A 20,847-nucleotide genomic window follows, 5' to 3' on the forward strand; every position below is an offset into this window, starting at 1 on the left:
ACAGAAGTCGAGGCTAACCCAATGAGGATGACTGCGCTTTTCTGCCGATATTCCCCGCCTTGTTTTATCTTTGGAAAAAAAGTAGTCCGATCTGCCATGAAGATCAACAGACTCGAGTCGCTGCAACTCTGCTCCGATTTGTGAGAGCTATGACTATCTGAGTCGCATTGTTTCTCGCCCAGATTTTAATATTGATTTGATGCTAATTTATCTGCAAAATGCCAGCCAACCAGTCAGCACGACACCAAAAACGATCCCGGCTCAGTGATGCGGCCTCCGAGAAGCCTGCTCGGCCCAACGAAGAGCGTTCCAAAAGACGCAGAGTCTCTGGGGGCAATGGAAGCCCGAACTTTAATACGGAAGAGCCAATTGACGGGGCGGAGGACGCTTCCAATAGCAATGCCCAGACACAAGACGTGGACATGCAAAAAAGGCCCGCGCCGTGGTCATTCTCTCGTCCTGTTGGCGGGAGATACAACAACTTGGATCCAATCTTGACTGACGATGAGGCGTAAGAATCGCCTTCCTGAAATCTTATAAAACTCATCCTGACCTGTTTCACTCGCAGATATCTCCTAGTCTGTCTCGACACTGCCATTCAAGTGTTCGCAACCGCTACCTCGCGCCTGTCGCGCACTTTGCAAATGGAAGCTGGCCAAAGGATCATTGGGTTTAGCATCTGCCCAGAAGACCAAGAAAACTTATTTGTTTTCACATCTTCAGGTTCTATCAGCAAGTGGAACTGGAGCTCCGGGAAACGCATTTCTCGCTGGGAAACCACCTCGACAACCGTTTCAACGAGCTTGGCTTCCATTGAAAAGGAAGGAAACAAAACTACTATCTCCTTTTCTATCACATCGCAAAAGGATGGAAAAAGGCAGATTTCTATCAGTACGCTGGGAGACAAGAAGATCCAAGGCACCAACGTCCTCGAAACTAGCCAGAGGCTCAATACCATCAAGGTCATTCATGACGGCCGTGTTATCGTTGCCAGTGATGGACAGCGCCTGTTCATGGGTACCACAACCAGCGCAGAGCTCAGAAATCTTGAGACTGTTCAGTACAGCTGGCGCGAGGCCACCCTTCCCGTCAATGCTACTTGCTTTGATATCCGAGGCTCAGACTCGATCGACCTGGCAGTAGGAGAGAGTGGTGGTTCCATTCTGATCTACCAGAATGTTTTGAACACCCTCTTTGGCAAAGAAACTAGCGATAAGAAGTCTTCCCCCAGGAAGTTGCACTGGCACCGAGGATCTGTCAACACTGTACGTTGGTCCAAAGATGGTATGTAACCCCCCTAGTGCCTGGATTCGAGCATTCGAGCGATAGTACTTACCTCGTTCTTTCACAGGTAATTATATTATCTCGGGTGGCCAAGAATCAGTCATGGTCCTTTGGCAATTAGACACAGGCCGGAAGCAATTCCTCCCTCATCTTTCTTCACCTATCTGCAACATTGTCGTCTCTACTAGTGGTAGCTCTTATGTGATTAAACTGGCCGATAACTCGGTCATGGTTATGTCGACGAGAGAACTGCAGCCCCTCGCCACTATCACCGGATTGCAGCTATGCCCAGACATGGGAGGCCGTGCGGAACCCCCAAAGAGCTCTGTTGTGGCGAAGTTGCACCCGCAGCAACCAGAGCGACTAATTGTGGCTGTACCAGCTTCCCACCAGCTTACTCAAAATCAACATGGCTCTCAGCCTGCAAACGCGGCTGTGCTTCAGACATATGACATCCGTGCCAACTCCCACATCTCCCGTCAAGCTCTTGCACGAACCAATGCGACCACTTTGAGCGTCAGCCCAGAGGGGTCCCAGATTGTCGCACCCGATGTCAAACATTTGGATATTGTGCATGATGCAAAATGGCTGGCTACCGTTGACTCTTGGGTCCCACACGCTAAAGATGTGGAGGCGCTTGACCGCAGCTCCCCGAAATCGATTGCTGCTCTTCGTCCGGAGATTTTCTTGAAGTTTTGGAAGTGGGATGCTTCATCTGATACATGGGAACTTGTTACACGTATTGACAGTCCTCATTTCGCCGAGAACCACCAATCGACCGTCCTTGGTTTGGTATCCCGCCCCAGTGCTCACGAGTTTGCAACCCTAGGATCGGACTCTGTTCTTCGTTTCTGGTGTCCAACTGCTAAGTATCGCAGCGGTCTGAAGGCTAAAGATCAACCGGAGCAGAGTACTTGGAAGTGTCGAGGTCTTGTTGACCTGAAGGGATGTTTAGACAACGCCCAAGCTTCGCCTCTGGACACAGCTAGCATGAGCTTCTCCGAGGATGGCTCAGTCCTGGCTGTCTGCCTGCCATCGACCTCGGCTGCCAACGATGGCCTTGTTCTTTTGATCGACGCACGGAACTGTGCTGTGCACTACCGACGAACAGGTGTTTTTCTGGGCAATCCTTGCTCGACAAGCTTCCTGGGAAGCCATTTATTTGTTGCTTCCACCCATTCGGTTGCCGTTTGGGATACCGTTGACGACATTGTCAAGACCATCCAGTCCTCAGGCTCTGTTGATTTGCCGGGCGCGGGCAACTCACAGCTGATTGCTGTGAATGCCAGAACCAAGTCATTGGCAATTGCCACACGTGGCTCAAAACGTGGCAAGAACCGATTCCAAATCAATATTTATGATGTCCCGTCATTCGAAGTTGTCTTCCAAGAGACCCTCAAGATCTCCCCAGTTGCGCTACTCTCGGATTCTTATTCAGGTGACTATATTGTCATTGACAGCGCAGTGGGTGTGCAACGACTTGGCTGTATGGACAAGTCATCCCAGAAGAGCCAGAACAACCAGTCTCGCGATGTGACCGGACAAATTGACAGTGGGCTTGCGAGTCTCTTCACTCGGGGACAAGAGAGGCTTCCTGCTCAGAATGACGAAGACACCGATTCGTCTGCTCAAGCCAAGGGATTGGCCAGTGTCTTCGGTGATACTCCTGCTTACTCTTTGCCTGCTATTGGTGTTCTTTTCAGGAATGTGGTTCAAACTTTGGGCTCTACCTGAAGATCGAAACAATTTGCAGTCTCTTTTTCGGTGCACAGGTGTAGCGGTTGGCCGGGGATTTTCTCATTTGTGAACATTGGAATTGTGAAGAGCGAACAATGTATATGTATTTGGTCTTGAACCTTTTTAAAAAACTTCATGATTTATCTGTACTATTAATGGCCATTCCCAGGCTAGTTATGCCATCTCGTAACTCGCCTTAGGGGCTACATCCATGGATGCGAAGACAGTTGTTTCAACAAAGCCTTTAATTGATATTAAATTCCACCAAAGAAATACCATTGTTTCAAACCTTGCCAGTTAATCACATCTGGCCCAAGGTGAACACAAGAAGCGCCTTTCGTCCGTGGACATGGGTCAAGTAAGCATCCAATTCGTGGTCTTCGTCAATCGGGAAAGGAATCTCATTTCCATCCTCATCCCTGTCAAAGCCCTCAATCCGGGAGATGATGGAATAGGGATACCTGGCAGCAAATAATTGCCGCAGCTCATCCACCGTGCGCGTGGCTAGTTTTTCGGGCCAGGACTTTGCAGTCGTCTCCTGAGCTTGGCTATCAGGGCCAATCTGGAAATACACCGGGGTTTGTAGCAAAGCTGAACTGAGCATAGGATCCACATATTCAAAGGCATTTCCCGTGTCATGCTGTGAATTGGTAGAAAAGGATGGGTCGTTAGCAGCCTGGAGCAGAGAAGGGTCGATCTGCATGTCACCGATATCCGTGGCCGTGATGGGTGCACTTGCTAGTGCCTGAGAGGCCAAGGTACTGATCCCATTGCTAATCTCATTGCCCAATATATTGCCCATCGATGTGTGTGTAGGTGTCGAGTTTCGAGACTCGGCGCGTGCCGAGGATCTCTTACGCCCCGGATCTCGCTTCGTCTGGTCATCGCGAAGTCTTTTCATGACGTCGCGACAAAGCACTTCCAGTGCCTTCAGCTTATTGCCGTGATCTGGGTCAGCTGGCCCAGGCGCGAGGATTCGTCGGAGCAGCTCAGAGTTCCCGACCCATTGCTCTTTCAGCTCTCTCCAATGTTCGTCGCCAGCCTCAAACTTGCTCGTAAAATGATCTACCTTCAGAGTGTCATAAAAAGCGTTCCGGATCTGTCGGCTTTCCTCCGGGTTAATGCCCAAGGCATTCTTCGCCTCGGCGATAGTCATTCGCCTCTCGAGAGTCCGCATCCGCTTAGTGACATCGGTACACACAACATCGAGCGCAAGAACCTTTGCGTCGCGTTGACTAGGATCTGTGCTGAACACCTGCTGGAGATGAGGGGATTCTTGTATTAATTTGTCTTTTGCTGCCTGCCATCTTTCCGGGCCAGCTGCCGTTTTTTTGATGAAGCCTGCTTCCTCACAGATTCGCTGGAAGTGATCTCTCGTCTGTCGGTACATGGTGTTGTCCAAGTTGAGATACTGCTTGCTTTCATCAATGGTCGTCTCCGAGGGGAAGCGTGGAGGACCCGGAGGGTCAGCTGGTAATCCTGCCCATCCTCGGGTACGACGTCGACGTTTACGGGAGGCCCAACGCTCTGCACTTTCTGCCTTCAGGCGATCCAGCCGCTCCTGGCGTTTTGCGATGACCTCTGGGGACAGTCCAGGTGACTCAGTCGTTCGGCGCTCAGCATCTGGCTCTGCTGTGAGAGAGCTCGGGTCGTCAAGTGCGCTCTCGACCTTGTAAACCTCCTGCTGCAAGGCAAATAATCCCTCATCCTCCGGGTGGACAGCTTGTGCCTCGATGTTTGTGTGGGATTTCATTCCGTTGGGTACTCGCAGCAGCCAGCGATTCTTTGCGCGTACTCGCATCAACTCTCTCTCCTTGATCTCGAAGCCTTCTTCATTCAAAATGCGGAGCATATCACGCTGGCTTGTATTGCTTTCCCAAAGCTGTTTGACACGTGCGACAAGCTCGACGTTCTTGTGCGCCGGGTTTTGTTTAGATGGAAATCCCCATCGCTTGAATTGGGTCTGAAAAGCACGTTTACTAAAGGATTGAACCTTGTTAAATAGTGTCCGATGCAATAAAGCCCCAGTAAGTATGGAAGCGACTTACCTTGGCGCAAACTGATAGGCAGTTCTCATATACTCCATAATCTCCTCTAACGCCTTCTTTTCCTGAATGTACATCTGGAAGCAGATCTCCCGCTTCCCAGCCCAATCGTACACCATGGCGGAGGCGCTCCTCCCGGGGAGGCGCGTCTGGAGAAATATAAGAGCCCCAAAGATGTGGAGCTTATCAGGCGTTTGTTGTCGCTGCTGTACGCCGTAGTCGCTGGGGAAAGGGAAACGGGCGCGGAAGACCCTCAGTTGTGCAGTTTGGGGGTCATGTGACCGGTCTACAGTCGAGGAATTCAATAAACTGTATGGATCTTCTTTTGGCACTGCGTCCAGCTACATCTCTCATTTCCATAACATGCTCCTGGGAATTGCTCTAGGATAGTCGTCCAGCGAGTTCCTATGGTAATCAAACATATGCGCGAAAGTAGAAAGTCAAACGCCGTTTCGCCAGCTCACATCAAGAGTTCCCATAAATTTGCAAGAAACTCCCAGATCAAAGATAAGAAAAAGTATCAAATCGCTCGCTCATTGAAACTATAGACCGGATGAGGGAAAAAGGAGAAAATGTGACTAATGAACGGCTCAAAGCTAACGAAGCTTCCGGACCTTGCGTCGGAATTTGAAAACCCGAGTTCGTAACCATGTCATGAAAAGCACCCATGTGCTCTTAGATTGGGATTTCCAGGAAGCTGACGGCTCGTCCCTCTCGTGAACAGTGGACCACCGAGGCTTTTCAGAAATCTCCTCAGTAGACTGTGCAACGGGAGAAGTGAGGTCATCAGACGGGTTGCGCTTCAAACGGCGTCGTGAATGTCTCTCTTCGGCTTTGACCTGTTGTTTTTCAAGCCGACGGCTCTTGGCGGCTTCTTTATCCTCGAATGCCTGACGAGCAGCTTGTACCGTAGCTGCGCGGGAGATCGGATCAGTGCTTGTCCGAGTTCGGGATCGGAACACGAAGTCGAGAGAGGTCCTAGACATCGGGGATGCAGTTTCATCCCGTGAGTATCCAAAGGACGGTCGGCTAGCGACGTTGGTTTGCGAAATTCCCGGGAGACGTGTGAAGGAATCGTCTTGGATATGTAGCGATAGCCGTGATGGGGCTGGGCATGAGGGAGCACGCTTCTCTAATAAAGCCACAGGATCAGGCTCATCTTCGGCTTCGGCTTCTCCCTCAAGCTCTTCGCTGTCATGAGTCGATGCCTGGCATGATTGACCCAGCGGCGGAGTGTATGCCCGCGGCATTTGCCGCATGGGATGCACGTACTGTGTACCCGGCTTACCAACACTCGAGCCCGACCCGGTCGAAAATTGAGATGTCCCACTGGTAGATCGATTGTGAAGAACGGATGGTGTTCTCCTGTAAGAGACGCCTGTCACTGATTCGCTGCGTCGTCGATCCCGCTCGAAGTTCATGTAAATGCCTAAGCCTTCTTGTTCGGTAGAAGATCGAGACAAGTCGATCGAGGTGGATGGCTGATCATCTCGGGACATTTTGCGCAAGATGGGTTTAATGTGCACTTTGGGTTTCACTGATTTGCTCTTGCTGGACAGATATTCAACACCTTCATAAGAAGTGTTGGGTTCCGAAGAGTTCATCAAATGTGCTTCTGAGGTCCACGGTTGTTCTGTGGGTGTGGTACCCTGTATGGCCATGCTCGAAGCCATGGAGCCGCGCTTTTTGAGGTCGACAGGTGAATACGAATTGTCGAATACATCAGGCACGGGAATCCGGTCTTGCGAGCTGTCTGGATCTTGAGGTGGGAAGATATGATAGGATGCGGCGCGTCCACCTTCAACACCAGGTCTTCTTGCAGGTCTGGAAGGACGCTTGAGCGACCCAGACTCTCCTGAAGGTCGAGTTGTTGAGACCGGAAAAGCCGAGTCTTGGACATATTGCATGTCGGTTCGGGCCATGGTGAGAAAAGCGACCACACCTCTCCTCAGACTAAGCGCAGCGAACGATGCTTTAGTGCTGAATCGCGCGACGCATGATTGTCGCAATCAGTTTGACTGGAAGGTAAACCAGATCAAGAGCAGAGTATGCAGAATGGCGCCTGAGACCCGGTGCTAGAGGAACAAGTATTGAAAGAAGTGGGTGAGACCATCAGCGGGGAAAGATAAGCGGGGGGGTGATATCGCAAAGATAGATCAAGCCGAGCACATCATAGAGAGATAGAAACCAGAGACTAGAACAGAATGAAGTCCGGGGATATGTAAGATGTAAAGAGAGAAAAGAAAAGGGGACGGCGGTGAAAGCCGGAGACAGACGGATCCAGACCGCATGCGGACTTCGTACTTTGTCCATACTCCGTACTCTGTTCACCACTCTCTATAACTCCTCTCCCCTTCGTAATCTTACTATCTTCTTTATAACACTCTCTACAGAGGTATACTGTTCCTTTATTGTTTTATTGTTTGCTATCCCTCGGTCTATTGAAACCATTTCTTTATTCCAACTATCTTCTTCTCTGCCCACAATCCCATAAATCCGCGTCCCCTTTAGAACGGGAAAGAAGCAAGATTATTGGGCCGATTGCAACATCGCCTTTTTCATGCATGTCCTTGTCACAGACATGAGCAATGCAGTCGCCAAGACGCCAAGAAAGCCCCGGGGACTAGTGGGAGACACCGGCTGCAGCCAAGAAGCCGTATCAAATGATCACCCCACCATGTTTGACACGCTCCGTACAGGTGGGGTTGAAATTTGACATCTTCCCCTTTCTTCTCTTCCATTTTCCTTGTTATTATCAAACTGTCGAGGCTCCCTTGTTCGTTTTCAATCATGGGTCTGTTGTCACTGCAGAACCTGGGGTTGTCCCTGTTGATCTTGGTCGCCTTCTCCAGCCAAGCTTATGCCTTTGGCGCTGGCAACATTGCGTCTCTTTCCCGTCTCGAAGGCCAGAATTGGCGTCATGGAGACATCGAGGATACACTTCTAACTCTCTTCCTGGCTCGAGTGGCCGGTGGTAAGAAATTTGGCAAGCTTGATGTGAAACGGGTGTACTTCGGCAACTGGCTGCGTGATTACAGCCAGGCAGTCGATGTGGGCACTGTCAAGTATGTCAGTGCTGAGGCAATCCGCATCCTTATCTGGGTGCTGGGGTTTATGAGCTTCGGGTAAGCACTTATATGAGGCATTAACTGCCACATTTGCTTAACTGTCTTGCTAGCTACGGAACTGCGGAGTTTGAGGTTACCACCGAGCGACTAGGATGTTATCAACCCACAGAACACATCGATAACCCTTTGGGGTACGCTGAGGGAGAAGATGCGCGTTCCTACGATCGACGCCTGCGCGGTCCTGTTGACGAAAATCGAGAGCTTTCAATTGACCCCCGAACCGGTATGGAGGTCGATCACGCTGCTATTATGAAAATCGAACTAACTTAACACCCGGAACAGGCTTGAAGCATTATATCGCGACAGAGGACATGGGGATTGACACTTCAGCCGCTCTGATTCGCCGCGTGCTCGGTCGCTCAATGCAGCTTGGCCGTCGCTATGGTCGATCTGGGAACAAGGACGATCTCTACGAAGCTCTGCGACTGCTTGGCACTGGTCTTCATTGCCTGGAAGATTATGCCGCTCACTCAAACTATACAGAACTTAGTCTGATCGAACTGGGAGAGACGGAGGTATTCCCTCATGTCGGACGTAACACTAAATTGGAAGTTGAAGGTGCCAGTGACTATGTCTATCCAATAGTAACTGGTACATTTGGTGGTGTCGACTTCTTTCATTCGGTTCTTGGGGAGCTGTCTGATAAAACAATGCAGTCCGAACTGCAGTCCCTGGAAGGTGTTATCACTGAATCTGAGAATCAGAGTCCCTCTGAAAGCTTCCTGCAAGATTTGCTGAGCAAAATTCCCGAAGGTCTCATTGGCAGCAGCAACGACCAGGCTGATCAGATGGATGATTTCAAATCCAAGGCAGATGATGCCAGACACGACAGCCAGAACATCAGTCCTCGGGAACCTGAAGAGTGGGCGCTTTACTTGAGCAATGTCCACAAACAGATTTATCCGGTCCTTGAATGGCATGACCAACTTTTGAAACAGATCAACGAGGCCATCGAAAAAATTCCAGTGTTGCCAGATCTGATCGAGCAAATCCAGGATCAAATCACTGTTTTTGTCTTTTCCATTTTGGCCCCCTACGTTCTGCCCATCATCAAGCAGGTCAAGTCGGAGCTGGAGACTGGTTCTTCTGAAGTCATCCAGAGCAGCCGAGAGCAGCAACACATTGTGTTTAACGACGACGACTGCTCAAATCCGACTCACTCGATGCTCTCCAAGGACCACTTCTCGAACATCCTGAATGAGCCAGCTGGTCGCATTGCGTCAGCTGTTGTCGAGTGGTCGGTTCCTCAGCTCATGCAATGCTGGGATGACGAAGACGCTGATATTGACCGAACTCTTGACCGAATAATCTCCGGTGTTTTCCATCATCCCGCTCTACGCGAGTACGGAAACGATGGAGCTCGTGACATTCGCCAGACCATGTTTTCGACGGTTGAGAAGTGGTGGAGTGAGAAAGGGGACGAGGAACGTGATGTCCTCCGTGACCAGCTGAGCCGTGATGGTGTCTACGAAGGTAGGAACCACAAAGATGGCGTACAAGATTGCGGCCACGGGTGTGGCAAGCCGCTAGCCCTTCATCAAGGCCAAGGCCAAGGCTCTGGTGGAGGCCAGCAGTCCGGTAGCTCTGGTCTTGAGGGCCTTGCCTCTCAGGCCATTGGAGGAGGAGCCCTGGGTGGTTTAGTTGGTGGACTTGTGGGAGGCATGAGCTCAATGATCCTCAATGGTGGTGACTCCAAACCGGGGCGGGAGAGACCTGGGTCTCTAAAGTATGACAGTGGGGATGACTATGAGCGTCCATCTCACCATGAAAGCCACGAGCAATATGGAGAGAACTCGTACGGTCAAGCGCCGCCTTCTGGTCCCAGTGGTTATGGGTATCCCAGTGACACAGGCTACGGAAAGCCTCCAGTTCACCACGAAGAGTTCCGTCCTCGTCCCAGTGGATATGAATATCAAAGTGATACGGTCTATGGAGAACCCCCGACGCGTCGCGAAGACTTCGGCGGTTATGCACCCCCATCGGCTGACTACCGCCGCGAGGAGCACTACCAATATCAGTCGGAAAGCCATGGCTACTACCAAGAGGAAAGGAAAGAGACGATTAAGCAAACCTCGCGATACGAGTATGGGGAAGGCCAAACTCCTGCTTTTGGAGGTATGGAACGCCCAGCCTACGGTGGAGGATTTGCAAGGTGAGTTTGTTTGAATTATCTGGTTAAATTATCCCATATTGATCAAATATGTACAGAGAGACCTCTTCCGGCTATGGTAGACCACAGCCTGGCTATAACGAGTCGGAGAATCCTGGCTATAGACAGGAAGAAGGTTATGGCCAGCGGTTCGATGGTGGCGGCGATGAGTATCGCATCGAGCCCCATTATGAGCATGAAGAGCGCCGCCACTACGGTTCGGGCTCTCGGAGTGGTAGCGATGATGAAAAGCGTTCTCGTCGACACCATCACCACCACCACCACCACCATGAACGGTCTGGTTCGGATTCTTCGGATTAGGGGTTACGACATTGCTGCTCTGGTGTACTTTGGGCTAGTGAAATCGCGACGGATGGACTGATGAAGACATCTACCATTCCTTAACTTCTCCGGCTACCGGCTGCTCGGTGCGAACAACCTTGTCGCAGTTGAGCAGGCGAAGCGGGTCAAGAGCCAATTTCAGCTAGAATGAGAACATGGATGTTAGCGGTCATGGTTGATAGGAGTAGTAGACAAGGCTATAGGAACGGAGTAGACTTACTCGGCGCATGGCATCCACTGTAGATTCACCCAATTCGTGTTCGAGGTAGTCTCGCTTGACGAGACCGACGCCATGTTCACCAGTGACGGTACCTTCCATCTCCACGGCACGCTTCACCATCCGGTGAACAACACCCTCGGCTGTCTTCTTTTCGCTATTATTGAACAAAATGATGGCTAAGGGGTGTTAGATCAAACCATACCACCAATGTATATCATTCTGGGGAGCTTACCGTGGAAATTGCCATCTCCGACGTGACCACAGATTCCAGCCAACAGGCCACTCTTGGTCATGTCCTCCTTGGTAGCCTCGATGATATCGGGCAACCTGCTCATTGGAACCGCGACATCTGTCGTCCAGACGTGGTCATCGGGGGTTCTCTTCATTGCCATGACACTCCACAAGGCCTCCTTGCGGGCGCTCCAAAGTTCTTGCATCTCTTCCTCACCACGGGCGAACTCAAAGGACTTGCCCGAGGCACCAGTTACAATCTTCTGCACCATACTGATCTGCTCCTTGACCGCTGCCGGGGTTCCAGTGAACTTGAAGAAGAGAGTTGGAGACTCCTTCCACTGGCGGCTGGTCGTCTTGCTGGCATTGATGCACTTCATCTGGATATCATCCAAAATCTCAACACCGGCCACGGGAATACCCGCCTCCACCACATTTGTCACACACTCAGCAGCATTCTGAATGGAGCCAAAGCTTGCGACTGCCACACTCTGGCTCTTGGGCTTGACCGTCAGCTTCAGTGTCGCCTCTGTGACCAAGCCAAGAGTGCCTTCACTTCCAATGAAGAGCTTAGTCAGGTCATAACCAGCACTGGACTTGCGGGGTCGCTGCCGAGTCTTAATGACGGTTCCATCAGCAAGGACGACAGTCAGCGAAAGTACCCATTCGCGCATAGTGCCGTATCTGTATGCATTAGTTCCCGAGCAGCCGGTTCCCACCATGCCTCCAATCATAGCACCTGGGCCAGGGTCTGGGGGAAAGAACAGTCCATCCTTGGCGATTTCCTCGTTCAACTCCTCCCATCCGAGCGCAGGCTGCACCACGACATCTAAATCACGTTTGTGTAGCTGCAAGATGCGGTCCATGCGACGGAAGTCAATGCAGACTCCACCTCTCGTGGACGCATAGTGGCCCTCCAAGCTTGTGCCACCGGAATAAGGGGTTACGGGGATCACGCGCTGGTGGCAGATCTTCATGATCTTCGAGACCTCCTCGGTACTGGACGGGTAGAGAATCAAGAAGGGTTTCTCACCCTCCTTGGGCGAGTAAGACGACCAATCCGACCCGGAATGCGAGGCCAAATCACCATCTGCAGTCGAGACATTCTCCTTTCCCAAAATGTCCACGAAATCGGCCCAGGCGGCTTGAAGATTGGATTTCGAGACGTTGTGTTTCGGCGCCTCAATCTCGGATAGAGAGGTGGTAGACGAGATAGGGAGGGCAGCGGGCTTGATGGATCCTAGGTAATAAGCACCGGTCGAAAAGAAGATCAAAGCTATAACACCGTTAGCAAGAAACCCGAGGCAAGAAAATGTCAGTTCTTCGCATACCAAAGACCAGCGCTGCCGAGCGGCCAGCTGGGGATTGAGTCTGCTGATACTGGGCGAAGCGTTCTTGCTCTGCACGCTCGCGCTTAAGACGCTGCTGTGTGCTTTCGTACAATTGACTTTTGAACGATTGGTTTTCCTTGGCCTGCTTAGCCGATGCTCCGAACTGGCGCTGGCGCTGTTGCAGGAAGCGAGCGGGAGCAGGTCGGGCCCGGAGACTGCGCATCCCCCCTGCAGGGCGAGAGCATTATATCGGACCATGATGTTGGTGAGGTTGACGTGAAGGAGCGGACCTTTGCAGGTGAAGTGGAGGTGTCTCCGGACCGAGTCCCGAGTCTTGGCGGGCCAGTACTCCCGTAGACGTAAGCAGATTCCAGCTTCTACCTATGTGTACCTACGTGTACCTAGGTATTAACTTAGGGTATCATAACATTAAGTAATTATTTGAGATCACGTTATTGCGAGTATTGTGTTGGATAGTCCACAGGGGATATGATATATAAGAGTACAGCGAATAGACATATACAATATCTGAAAAACTTATTATAATATTACAGAGGCAGACACAAGAGGTGAAAAGACCACGGGGTAGTTAACTTAACTTGGTATAACAAGTCACCCTGAGGTCATATGTATTGCCTCTTCTGGACATCATTGGGAAAGGTATCCCCGCGAGACCTCACCGGTTAATTCTCGCGGCTAAAAGAGATATCCTGTATCCACCTCTTCTGGGGGAGCTGTCGGTTTAATTCGATTCGATTTCATTCTCCCGGCCCTCGAGAACTATATATTATATTCTGGGTCACCTGGACATTTCTTTTTATACCATCTTTCTTTCTCTTTTGTCTCCCGCCCCCACATTGCTTCCCCCGGAATTAACACCTTACTCTCCCCGTCCACCCCCAACCGACATACATTCACAATGGCTACAGCTCAGGTAGGAGTTAGTTCTATTCAATGATTGGAACCAGCCTAACAAAGGGTAGAATCTCTCCTTCGTCCTCGAGGGCATTCACAAGGTCAAGTTCGAAGACCGACCGATCCCGGAATTGAAGGACCCCCACGATGTGATGATCAATGTAAAGTACACTGGTATCTGTGGCAGTGACGTATGTCTTCTACGAATCACAACATGACAGCAGACTGACATCCCGGAAACAGGTACACTACTGGGAGCACGGAGCGATCGGTTCGTTTGTCGTCAAAGATCCGATGGTCCTCGGACACGAGTCGGCAGGTGTCATCAGCAAGGTCGGATCGGCAGTCAAGGCCTTGAAGGTAGGCGACCGGGTCGCTATGGAACCTGGTATCTCGTGCCGCCGGTGCGAGCCCTGCAAGGCCGGAAAGTACAACCTGTGCGAGAATATGGCCTTTGCTGCTACCCCGCCATATGACGGAACCCTCGCCAAGTACTATGTCCTCCCCGAGGACTTCTGCTACAAGCTTCCTGAGCAGATGTCCCTCCAGGAGGGTGCCCTCGTGGAACCCCTCAGTGTCGCGGTCCACATTGTGCGCCAAGCTGGTGTCAGCCCAGGCCAATCGGTCATCGTGTTCGGAGCTGGCCCCGTGGGCCTGCTGTGCTGCGCCGTGGCGACTGCCTTTGGTGCCTCCAAGGTGGTTGCCGTGGATATCCAGCAGGCCCGTCTGGACTTTGCGCAACAGTACGGCGTGACGTCGACCTTTACGCCCAGCCAGGTCCCGGCCACTGAGAACGCAGAGCGTCTGCGGCAGGAGAACGACCTCGGAGCTGGTGCCGACGTGGCAATTGATGCCTCTGGAGCTGAACCCTCTGTTCACACCGGCATCCACGTCCTGCGCAACGGTGGTACGTACGTGCAGGGTGGCATGGGGCGCAGCGAGATCCAATTCCCCATCATGGCGGCCTGCTCCAAGGAGCTCAACATCAAGGGTAGCTTCCGCTATGGCAGCGGAGACTACAAGCTTGCAGTCGGCCTAATCTCGAGCGGCAAGGTGGACGTCAAGAAGCTAATTACCGGCACGGTCAAGTTCGAGCAGGCCGAGCAAGCCTTTACGGAGGTCAAGGCTGGTAAGGGTATTAAGACTTTGATTGCTGGAATTGATGAGTAAATGTCCGAATCTCGGGATTCATTGGGGCAAACGGGGAGTTGTCATGTAGCAGGATTTTGATGAGAGATGACCCAAAAGTTGTGAGCAATGAAATGACTCCTGAGAGTCAAGAAATGATTAAGTACTCTGGACTCGTGAATTTCGAGCTCTTGAATAATGTGACATCCGTATAAAGGAACACGAAGGAATGTCAATAGGGGTATCGTGCAGCTGGTAAAAGAAAGACCAAGTGTCAAAACATCGCCTAAAATCAGCATAATGCAGTTGGAAATCAACAACACCCTTGGTTCCTGCGGCTACCAGAGCCACCCAAGCGGAATACATCCTCCCATTCTCTCATTCCACCCTTCCAGCCATTCCCAGTGCCAGCTCTGCTTTTTCGCCTGGGAGCCCTGCGCTGCAGGGGCATGGAATTCTCGTCCAATGTGGCTCGACTTCTGATACTCGAGGCATCACTGCCATGACCGTATAGACCGCCATCACCGTACTGGATGCCACTCTGCGGGTCATCAGGGTCAATTTCTCCGAGCTCAATCTTGGTCAAGATGATGCGCGCTAGCCGGTTGAAAACCTCCTCAACGCCATCCCCAGTCAAGGCGGATATCTCAACCGCAACGGGGATATTTGACTTTGCGGCCCAGCGAGACGTCTCTTCCGAGCTCACCTCACGACCTTCAGATGCGAGAGTGGCTGTCAATCTGGTCCCTGGGCCCAGATGACTCGAGCGAATGGAGCCATTCGCATCCCACGGCAGAGACGACATTCTGCTCGATGTACTGGACGGCGTCGGGGGAGGGCGTGTATTATCCTCCAACTCCGATTGGGCATCAGATGCGAGGTCGGCCTTATTTCCAGCTAGGATGACCGACAAGTTCGGGGAGGCGAGGGCGCGCGCGTCCATGAGGAAGGTCGGAAGGGAGGCGAAGGAGGTGTAGGAAGCGACATCGTAGATGAGAATAGCACCCGCCGCGCCACGATAGTATGATCTGGAGACCGATCGAAAGCGTTCGGTGCCGGCGGTATCCCAGAGTTGAAGCTTGATTCGTATCCGTCGCGAGCCCGTACCCAGTTTCACAATGCGGGACGCGAACTCGACGCCGATGGTTTGTGATGAGAGTACTCGCCCTGTCCACATGTTAGCCTATCACTCGGCCCAGAATCGGGGGGGGGTTTGGCGTACACTCATCCTTCACGAATCGATGTAATACACAGGACCTGTAACAGAGGCGTCAATGACTCACATACCACAGCAGGATCCACGTGTTACTCACTTGCCAGCACCGCTTGGTCCCAGGAGGATGATCTTGGCGAGGTAATCATACATACTCCCCAGCTCCTAAAGCACCGTTAGACCAGCCTCATCGGCTCAGGAGGGGCTCATACTTGGTCTGGGGCTGATGATACGGAGGATGCATTTGAAAGACCCCGTTGACGTGCCATGGCCGAGAGGCCTGAAATGTGGATGGGGGAAGGTGAAGATCAAAGGGGAAAGCCGTAGGTGCCCGATACCGGTCGGGTCTACTCTTAACACAATTAATTTATCTAACGTCTGACCCAACACCGGAATTGGGCGACTAAAACAGCATATCAGACCAACCCTTGGGCTCATTCAAGCATTCAATGAACACCATGTGGCTTAGGCCCAAGGCTCAAGAGACATGGCAGTGCAAACTCAGATTAATAAAGATTCTGGAAAGTTGCCCCAAGTGGATTGTGGCAGTGTCTTCTCCGTACTTGGGAGTATATAAGATAGTCTTCGTATTGACCCGCTCAGGGTCCGAGGCTGAGTCCTTTCATCAGTTTCCTTTGTGGAACTGAACTGCAAAGTCTTGATTTGCTCTTAACAGGCACTTCTATCAGCATTTCGTCATCTCTGGCAACTTTTATATATGACGCTCTCTTCTTCCACAACTTCACCCCCTATTTATACCCCCAGAAACACGCAAACTCACAAACTCACGACTGTTTATCACCATGAAGCTGACGTGGGCAACATCCCTTCTCCTGCTCTCGACCAGGGTCACCTCCTTGACAATCCCTTCAACTGATCTCCTTGAGCGCCTGGACTCGGTAGATACCACCCAAGATATCTCCGAGTTTGTGGATCTCGAGAAACGACGCGGCGGAGGTGGCAGCCGTGGTGGAGGCTCTAGCGGAGGTAGCAGTGGTGGCCGTTCCGGCAGCTCGTCTGGCAGCTCTTCGGGTAGTTCAAGTGGCAGCAGTGGCAGCAGCGGTTCCAGTGGTTCCAGCGGTAGCTCCAGTAGTCGAAGTGGCTCGTCTAGCAACGTTGGCGGCACAACGTCCTCTGGTTCCGGCACTCGGGCTTCCTACGGCGGAGGCAGCTACTATGCCGGCGGTGCCACAACTCCTTACCGATCTGGCTCACGCTCCGCTGGCGGCATTGCCCCCTACGTCCTCGGCGGTGCAGCCCTAGGCTTCTTCCCGGGCCTCTGGCTATACAGCGCCTACGCCTACCCCTACAGCCACAACTATCACTACATGAACCAGAACACTCACAAGAACGAGTCTCTGCCGGTCGTCTGTGTGTGCCAGGAGTACTCGGAGTGTGGATGCGACAACAACAACAATAGCACCTACTACGAGTCGCTCTTCAACGGCACCGTGCCCAAGAACTCCAGTGTTGTGCGTGTGGTGAAGGTGAACGGCACCGAGACCATCTATATCAACGGCACTCTGCCCAACGGCACCACCAAGGCCGATAGCAGTTTGAACACCTCGGCCGCTAGCCCTATGATGACGACCCTGCTGCATGCCAGCGGATATTGGGTGACTGTGGCTCTGGTTGTGACGGCTGTATGGTCCTTCTAAACCATTGAGATGACTTGATTTTTGAGCGGGCAATGTCCAACCTGGCTAATGAGTTTTGATATGCTATGAAAAGAGATGATTGGGAGGTCTGCTTTGCTTTTGATACCCCGACTTGGGCATTTGTCCTTGCTTTGCACTCTGTACAATAGAGTTATGTTATGTTCCCGTCGGATCACCTAGCTGATTTGCTAATCTACTTGATGAAACTGAACTAGGCTTCATTACCGAAATTGGCAAAAGAGGCCGGACAGGTGTGAAATGTAAACTGTCATGGGTAAATTGTAAATTTTGCTTCGAAGAGAACCAGCAGAAAATGAGCAATGTTCACTGCATAGTATGTAGAAGATAAAGTGAAGATGCAGTGAAGATCAACATTCCAGTGGTCGCCCCGGGGCGGCCGAGGGGAGATGTTACATATCTCCCTAGTGCGCAACGGGCTAAGCGCGACTCTCCTTAGATTAACTCATTTCCTCATTTCCTCACTTCCTCACTTCTTCGCTTCTTCTTCATCCCAACTTCCTGTGTAAACAGCGTCACTCTTTTATCCCAGACACGGGCTGTCTCATTCTTTTCCAGCTCCATTCACTCATTCTTTTTCTGATTCCGTTGATCTACATATCCTGTATCAACATCATAACATCACATACCCGCGATGCACTTCACCAAGGCTCTTGTTTTCCTCTCGGCCATTGCGCCTGTCGCTTTCGCGGCTGAAGCTGCCTCAGCTCCTGCTAGCACTAAGACTCTCACCCTGGTGCCCTCTGGGTACACTCCTCCTCCGTCATCCACCCCGACTCCAACTTCGACTCCGACCCTTTCGTCGACCTGGACCCCGATCATGTCCACTAGCACTCCCGTCCCCTCGAGCGCTGCCTCTCTCACCCGGATCCCTAGCTCCTCCACTCCGTTGGTCAAGGCCACTGGTGTGGTCTCCGGCTCCGCCACCCCGGCCCCTTCCACTCCGGTCAGCGGTGCGACCTCGCTCCAGTTCTCTGGTGCCATGGCCGCCGGTGCCGCCGCCATCGCCGGTCTTCTTCTGGTTTAAATGTACAGCCAATGGCCAATTTGAATCGCGAATTTTCCTGGCTCCCAGATCTTGATGATCTCGACATTTGTCGCTTCTAGTCAGCCTTAGCCTCGGTGGCTGGACTGCCAACCATTCGACAATGGTTCCACCTGACATTTCGCATGTCTCTATTCTGGATCTTTTCTTCTCTATATATTTTTTTCCACCGACATACCACCTTTAACCTTTATTTCTACTTGGTTGCGGTGACTTTGACGTGCTTTCCGATTTTCTGACATTTATACCCTTCTTTACATTCTTGATTTTCGCTTCCTGATGTCATCCAAGCATTTCGCTTTTAATACTTATTTTCGTCTTGGTTGACCTTGGATCCCCTTTTTTTCTCTTCTTGGCGTTGATGCTTGCATCTGTGCCCTTGAATTTTATAACCTTGTCAATTGAACGAGCGTAAGATTCACGAGTCTTACTTTTGATTTGGCAATTCATTCGGCAGTGTGAATTTGAACTGTAATATCAACTTAAATCAATATCTTCGTGTAGATTACATTCATGGATTGGATGCGGTGTTACAAAACTCCTACCCAGATAACTCCAAACATTGGATGTTCTCGGAGCTAAGCTTAGTCGTGATAACTTGGAGAATAACTTGGAGAGGATTGGAATTGATCTTGTCTACTACAACAGTCCCAAATCATGATCCTGAAAATATCGTACAGAAAGCTATAACGGCTTAGTCCTCCTGCTTGAAGGTAGCCTCGTATCTGCAGCAAAAGTCAGCCAAAATCCAATACAAATATAACCCATAATGGCAACACATACCTCTTGCCTCGGAAGGCCCACAATCCCCAATTACCACACGAGACATCATGAGGATCCTGGTCATTCAAATCCCAGCGCAGACTGCGGAAGATGTTCTCACCAGGCTCAAGCAGCACATCAAACTCACCCCGGCACTTCTCACTAACCCAATTGATATCGCGCTCCATATCCCACTGCGTGTACCCAGTGCAGAGAATAGGGACCTTGGTCTCAAGAAGCTGAGGCAGAGTCTCCTCCCACTCATGCGAGCTAGCAGGGTGACCCAGACCAGGATGGAAGAGCATAAAGCAATCAAGGTAAGGATCGAAGGGACCAAAGTACTGTGCCTTGTTCATGGTGTGGAAGTAGTCGACGTAAGTGGTGATCTTCATCTGGCCACCCAGTCTGTCCTCGACGATTCCGCCAAAGGGGTTCTCGGGAGTGCGCTCGGGCAGCGGGAACTCGCCGTCCCGGTTTGCCATGCTCTCGGGTCCAATGAAGATGAGATGCAGCAGAGCACGCGGGTACATGTACTGCAGCTGCAGCCACACGTCACGGGGCAAGGAGGATTCGGCGCGGGCACCCAGGATGAAGATTCGTACTGGGGGTGCCTTTAGGCGGAGACCTTTGATATCGGTACTTTCACCCGCCTTTGGAGGGTGCAGGGAGTAGCGGAGGGCTGGACGGTTGTGGTTAGTATTACTACAATATCGAAACTTGGATAGCACTCAATGTCAAACTTACCACTGACACTCTTCAGACCCTCGGGCGTAAGCCGTCCACCGGAACGAACGCCGTAGGGACTAAGCTCGTGCAAGACACTACCAATGGTCTGCGGGTAGGTGAGCATGCGAGTCACCTGGCGCATAGAGCGGTCATCGTTGATAGCCGGGAATTCGCGGGTGTAAAGGTAAGTATCCCAGTTAGTCATGTTGATAACGAAGTTATCATCCTGGGGACCGGGGTAATTGAATTCAGGGAAGAGGCGGCCGGAGCGCAGGTCGTGGTCATCCTCATTGATCTGGCGGAGGGTATCACAGATCTCGAGATGAGCTTCAAAGTCATCCATCCAGTGACCCTCGGAACAGTAGACAGGCACGCCGCAGTCGGGGCACTCGAAATGCGAATGGGCCGGTGGGAGGTTTGATTCGCTGGTGTCCTTCCTCGCTTCTGGGTCGTGCGGAGAGACGGGGGCGCGGGTCTGCTGGTGACTTGGGTGCGGGCAGAAGGCATTCTGCTTGATGAACTCGGCGCGTTTGCGGATGGCATCCGAGGGCGAGTTCGAGAAGGAGTGGAACAGATTATCCCGGGTCAAGGCGTTCACGGAGGACCTGCTTGCGACACCCCTCTGCGTGATAGTCGAAGGTGATGGCCTAGGAGCGCAGCAGGGCTGCCCAGATACGGGCTTGGTCTGCTCTGCTGGGTTGGTGCCTAGCGATCGGCCATTACGATGCGAACCGAAGCTTCGGATCAGAGATGGGGAGACTGCGCTTCTCCGCCGTGGAGTAGCGAGGCTCTGGAGGCGAGCCTGAGAGGATGATGCCCGGGCTCCTTGACGGAGGACCTGGAGGCACTGGATACAAGTGTATCCTGCCATTGTGATGTCAATTGAGTGTAGAGGGGAACGAGTGAGGCCACCCG

General features: G+C 51.8%; 10 protein-coding genes across 10 annotated transcripts; 5 read left to right on the forward strand and 5 right to left on the reverse strand.

Moving 5' to 3' along the window:
- Nucleotides 1–218: 218 nt before the first annotated feature.
- N7446_008680 (WD repeat protein) lies at nucleotides 219–3,018 on the forward strand (the record flags this gene model as incomplete). The annotated part of the gene is made up of 3 exons (XM_058517425.1): nucleotides 219–511; nucleotides 569–1,284; nucleotides 1,352–3,018. 3 exons carry the CDS (start codon nucleotides 219–221, stop codon nucleotides 3,016–3,018), a joined length of 2,676 nt encoding a protein of 891 aa, XP_058371071.1.
- Nucleotides 3,019–3,322: 304 nt separating this feature from the next.
- N7446_008681 (Clr5 domain-containing protein) lies at nucleotides 3,323–5,185 on the reverse strand (the record flags this gene model as incomplete). Its single annotated transcript, XM_058517426.1, has 2 exons — nucleotides 3,323–5,000; nucleotides 5,070–5,185. 2 exons carry the CDS (start codon nucleotides 5,183–5,185, stop codon nucleotides 3,323–3,325), a joined length of 1,794 nt encoding a protein of 597 aa, XP_058371072.1.
- Nucleotides 5,186–5,662: 477 nt separating this feature from the next.
- N7446_008682 (uncharacterized protein) lies at nucleotides 5,663–6,988 on the reverse strand (the record flags this gene model as incomplete). The annotated part of the gene is made up of 1 exon (XM_058517427.1): nucleotides 5,663–6,988. One exon carries the CDS (start codon nucleotides 6,986–6,988, stop codon nucleotides 5,663–5,665), a length of 1,326 nt encoding a protein of 441 aa, XP_058371073.1.
- An 868-nt stretch (nucleotides 6,989–7,856) lies between these two features.
- On the forward strand, nucleotides 7,857–10,664 carry N7446_008683 (Het-C domain-containing protein; the record flags this gene model as incomplete). The annotated part of the gene is made up of 4 exons (XM_058517428.1): nucleotides 7,857–8,191; nucleotides 8,245–8,417; nucleotides 8,477–10,346; nucleotides 10,403–10,664. The coding sequence occupies 4 exons, from the start codon at nucleotides 7,857–7,859 to the stop codon at nucleotides 10,662–10,664; spliced, it is 2,640 nt and encodes an 879-aa protein (XP_058371074.1).
- Nucleotides 10,665–10,734: 70 nt separating this feature from the next.
- On the reverse strand, nucleotides 10,735–12,690 carry N7446_008684 (FAD-binding oxidoreductase; the record flags this gene model as incomplete). The annotated part of the gene is made up of 4 exons (XM_058517429.1): nucleotides 10,735–10,827; nucleotides 10,906–11,081; nucleotides 11,138–12,412; nucleotides 12,468–12,690. 4 exons carry the CDS (start codon nucleotides 12,688–12,690, stop codon nucleotides 10,735–10,737), a joined length of 1,767 nt encoding a protein of 588 aa, XP_058371075.1.
- A 696-nt stretch (nucleotides 12,691–13,386) lies between these two features.
- On the forward strand, nucleotides 13,387–14,552 carry N7446_008685 (NAD(P)-dependent alcohol dehydrogenase; the record flags this gene model as incomplete). Its single annotated transcript, XM_058517430.1, has 3 exons — nucleotides 13,387–13,401; nucleotides 13,451–13,573; nucleotides 13,626–14,552. 3 exons carry the CDS (start codon nucleotides 13,387–13,389, stop codon nucleotides 14,550–14,552), a joined length of 1,065 nt encoding a protein of 354 aa, XP_058371076.1.
- Nucleotides 14,553–14,823: 271 nt separating this feature from the next.
- On the reverse strand, nucleotides 14,824–15,992 carry N7446_008686 (putative Ras family GTPase (Rab4b); the record flags this gene model as incomplete). The annotated part of the gene is made up of 4 exons (XM_058517431.1): nucleotides 14,824–15,677; nucleotides 15,733–15,767; nucleotides 15,824–15,888; nucleotides 15,936–15,992. The coding sequence occupies 4 exons, from the start codon at nucleotides 15,990–15,992 to the stop codon at nucleotides 14,824–14,826; spliced, it is 1,011 nt and encodes a 336-aa protein (XP_058371077.1).
- Nucleotides 15,993–16,526: 534 nt separating this feature from the next.
- N7446_008687 (uncharacterized protein) lies at nucleotides 16,527–17,381 on the forward strand (the record flags this gene model as incomplete). The annotated part of the gene is made up of 1 exon (XM_058517432.1): nucleotides 16,527–17,381. One exon carries the CDS (start codon nucleotides 16,527–16,529, stop codon nucleotides 17,379–17,381), a length of 855 nt encoding a protein of 284 aa, XP_058371078.1.
- Nucleotides 17,382–18,033: 652 nt separating this feature from the next.
- On the forward strand, nucleotides 18,034–18,426 carry N7446_008688 (putative extracellular serine-rich protein; the record flags this gene model as incomplete). The annotated part of the gene is made up of 1 exon (XM_058517433.1): nucleotides 18,034–18,426. One exon carries the CDS (start codon nucleotides 18,034–18,036, stop codon nucleotides 18,424–18,426), a length of 393 nt encoding a protein of 130 aa, XP_058371079.1.
- Nucleotides 18,427–19,138: 712 nt separating this feature from the next.
- N7446_008689 (putative mRNA processing protein (Mss51)) lies at nucleotides 19,139–20,803 on the reverse strand (the record flags this gene model as incomplete). The annotated part of the gene is made up of 3 exons (XM_058517434.1): nucleotides 19,139–19,169; nucleotides 19,228–19,885; nucleotides 19,951–20,803. The coding sequence occupies 3 exons, from the start codon at nucleotides 20,801–20,803 to the stop codon at nucleotides 19,139–19,141; spliced, it is 1,542 nt and encodes a 513-aa protein (XP_058371080.1).
- Nucleotides 20,804–20,847: the final 44 nt, after the last annotated feature.

Source organism: Penicillium canescens, assembly GCF_028828765.1.
Source record: "Penicillium canescens strain IBT 15451 chromosome Unknown utg000005l_segment0_segment0, whole genome shotgun sequence".
Taxonomy (NCBI): Eukaryota; Fungi; Ascomycota; class Eurotiomycetes; order Eurotiales; family Aspergillaceae; genus Penicillium; species Penicillium canescens.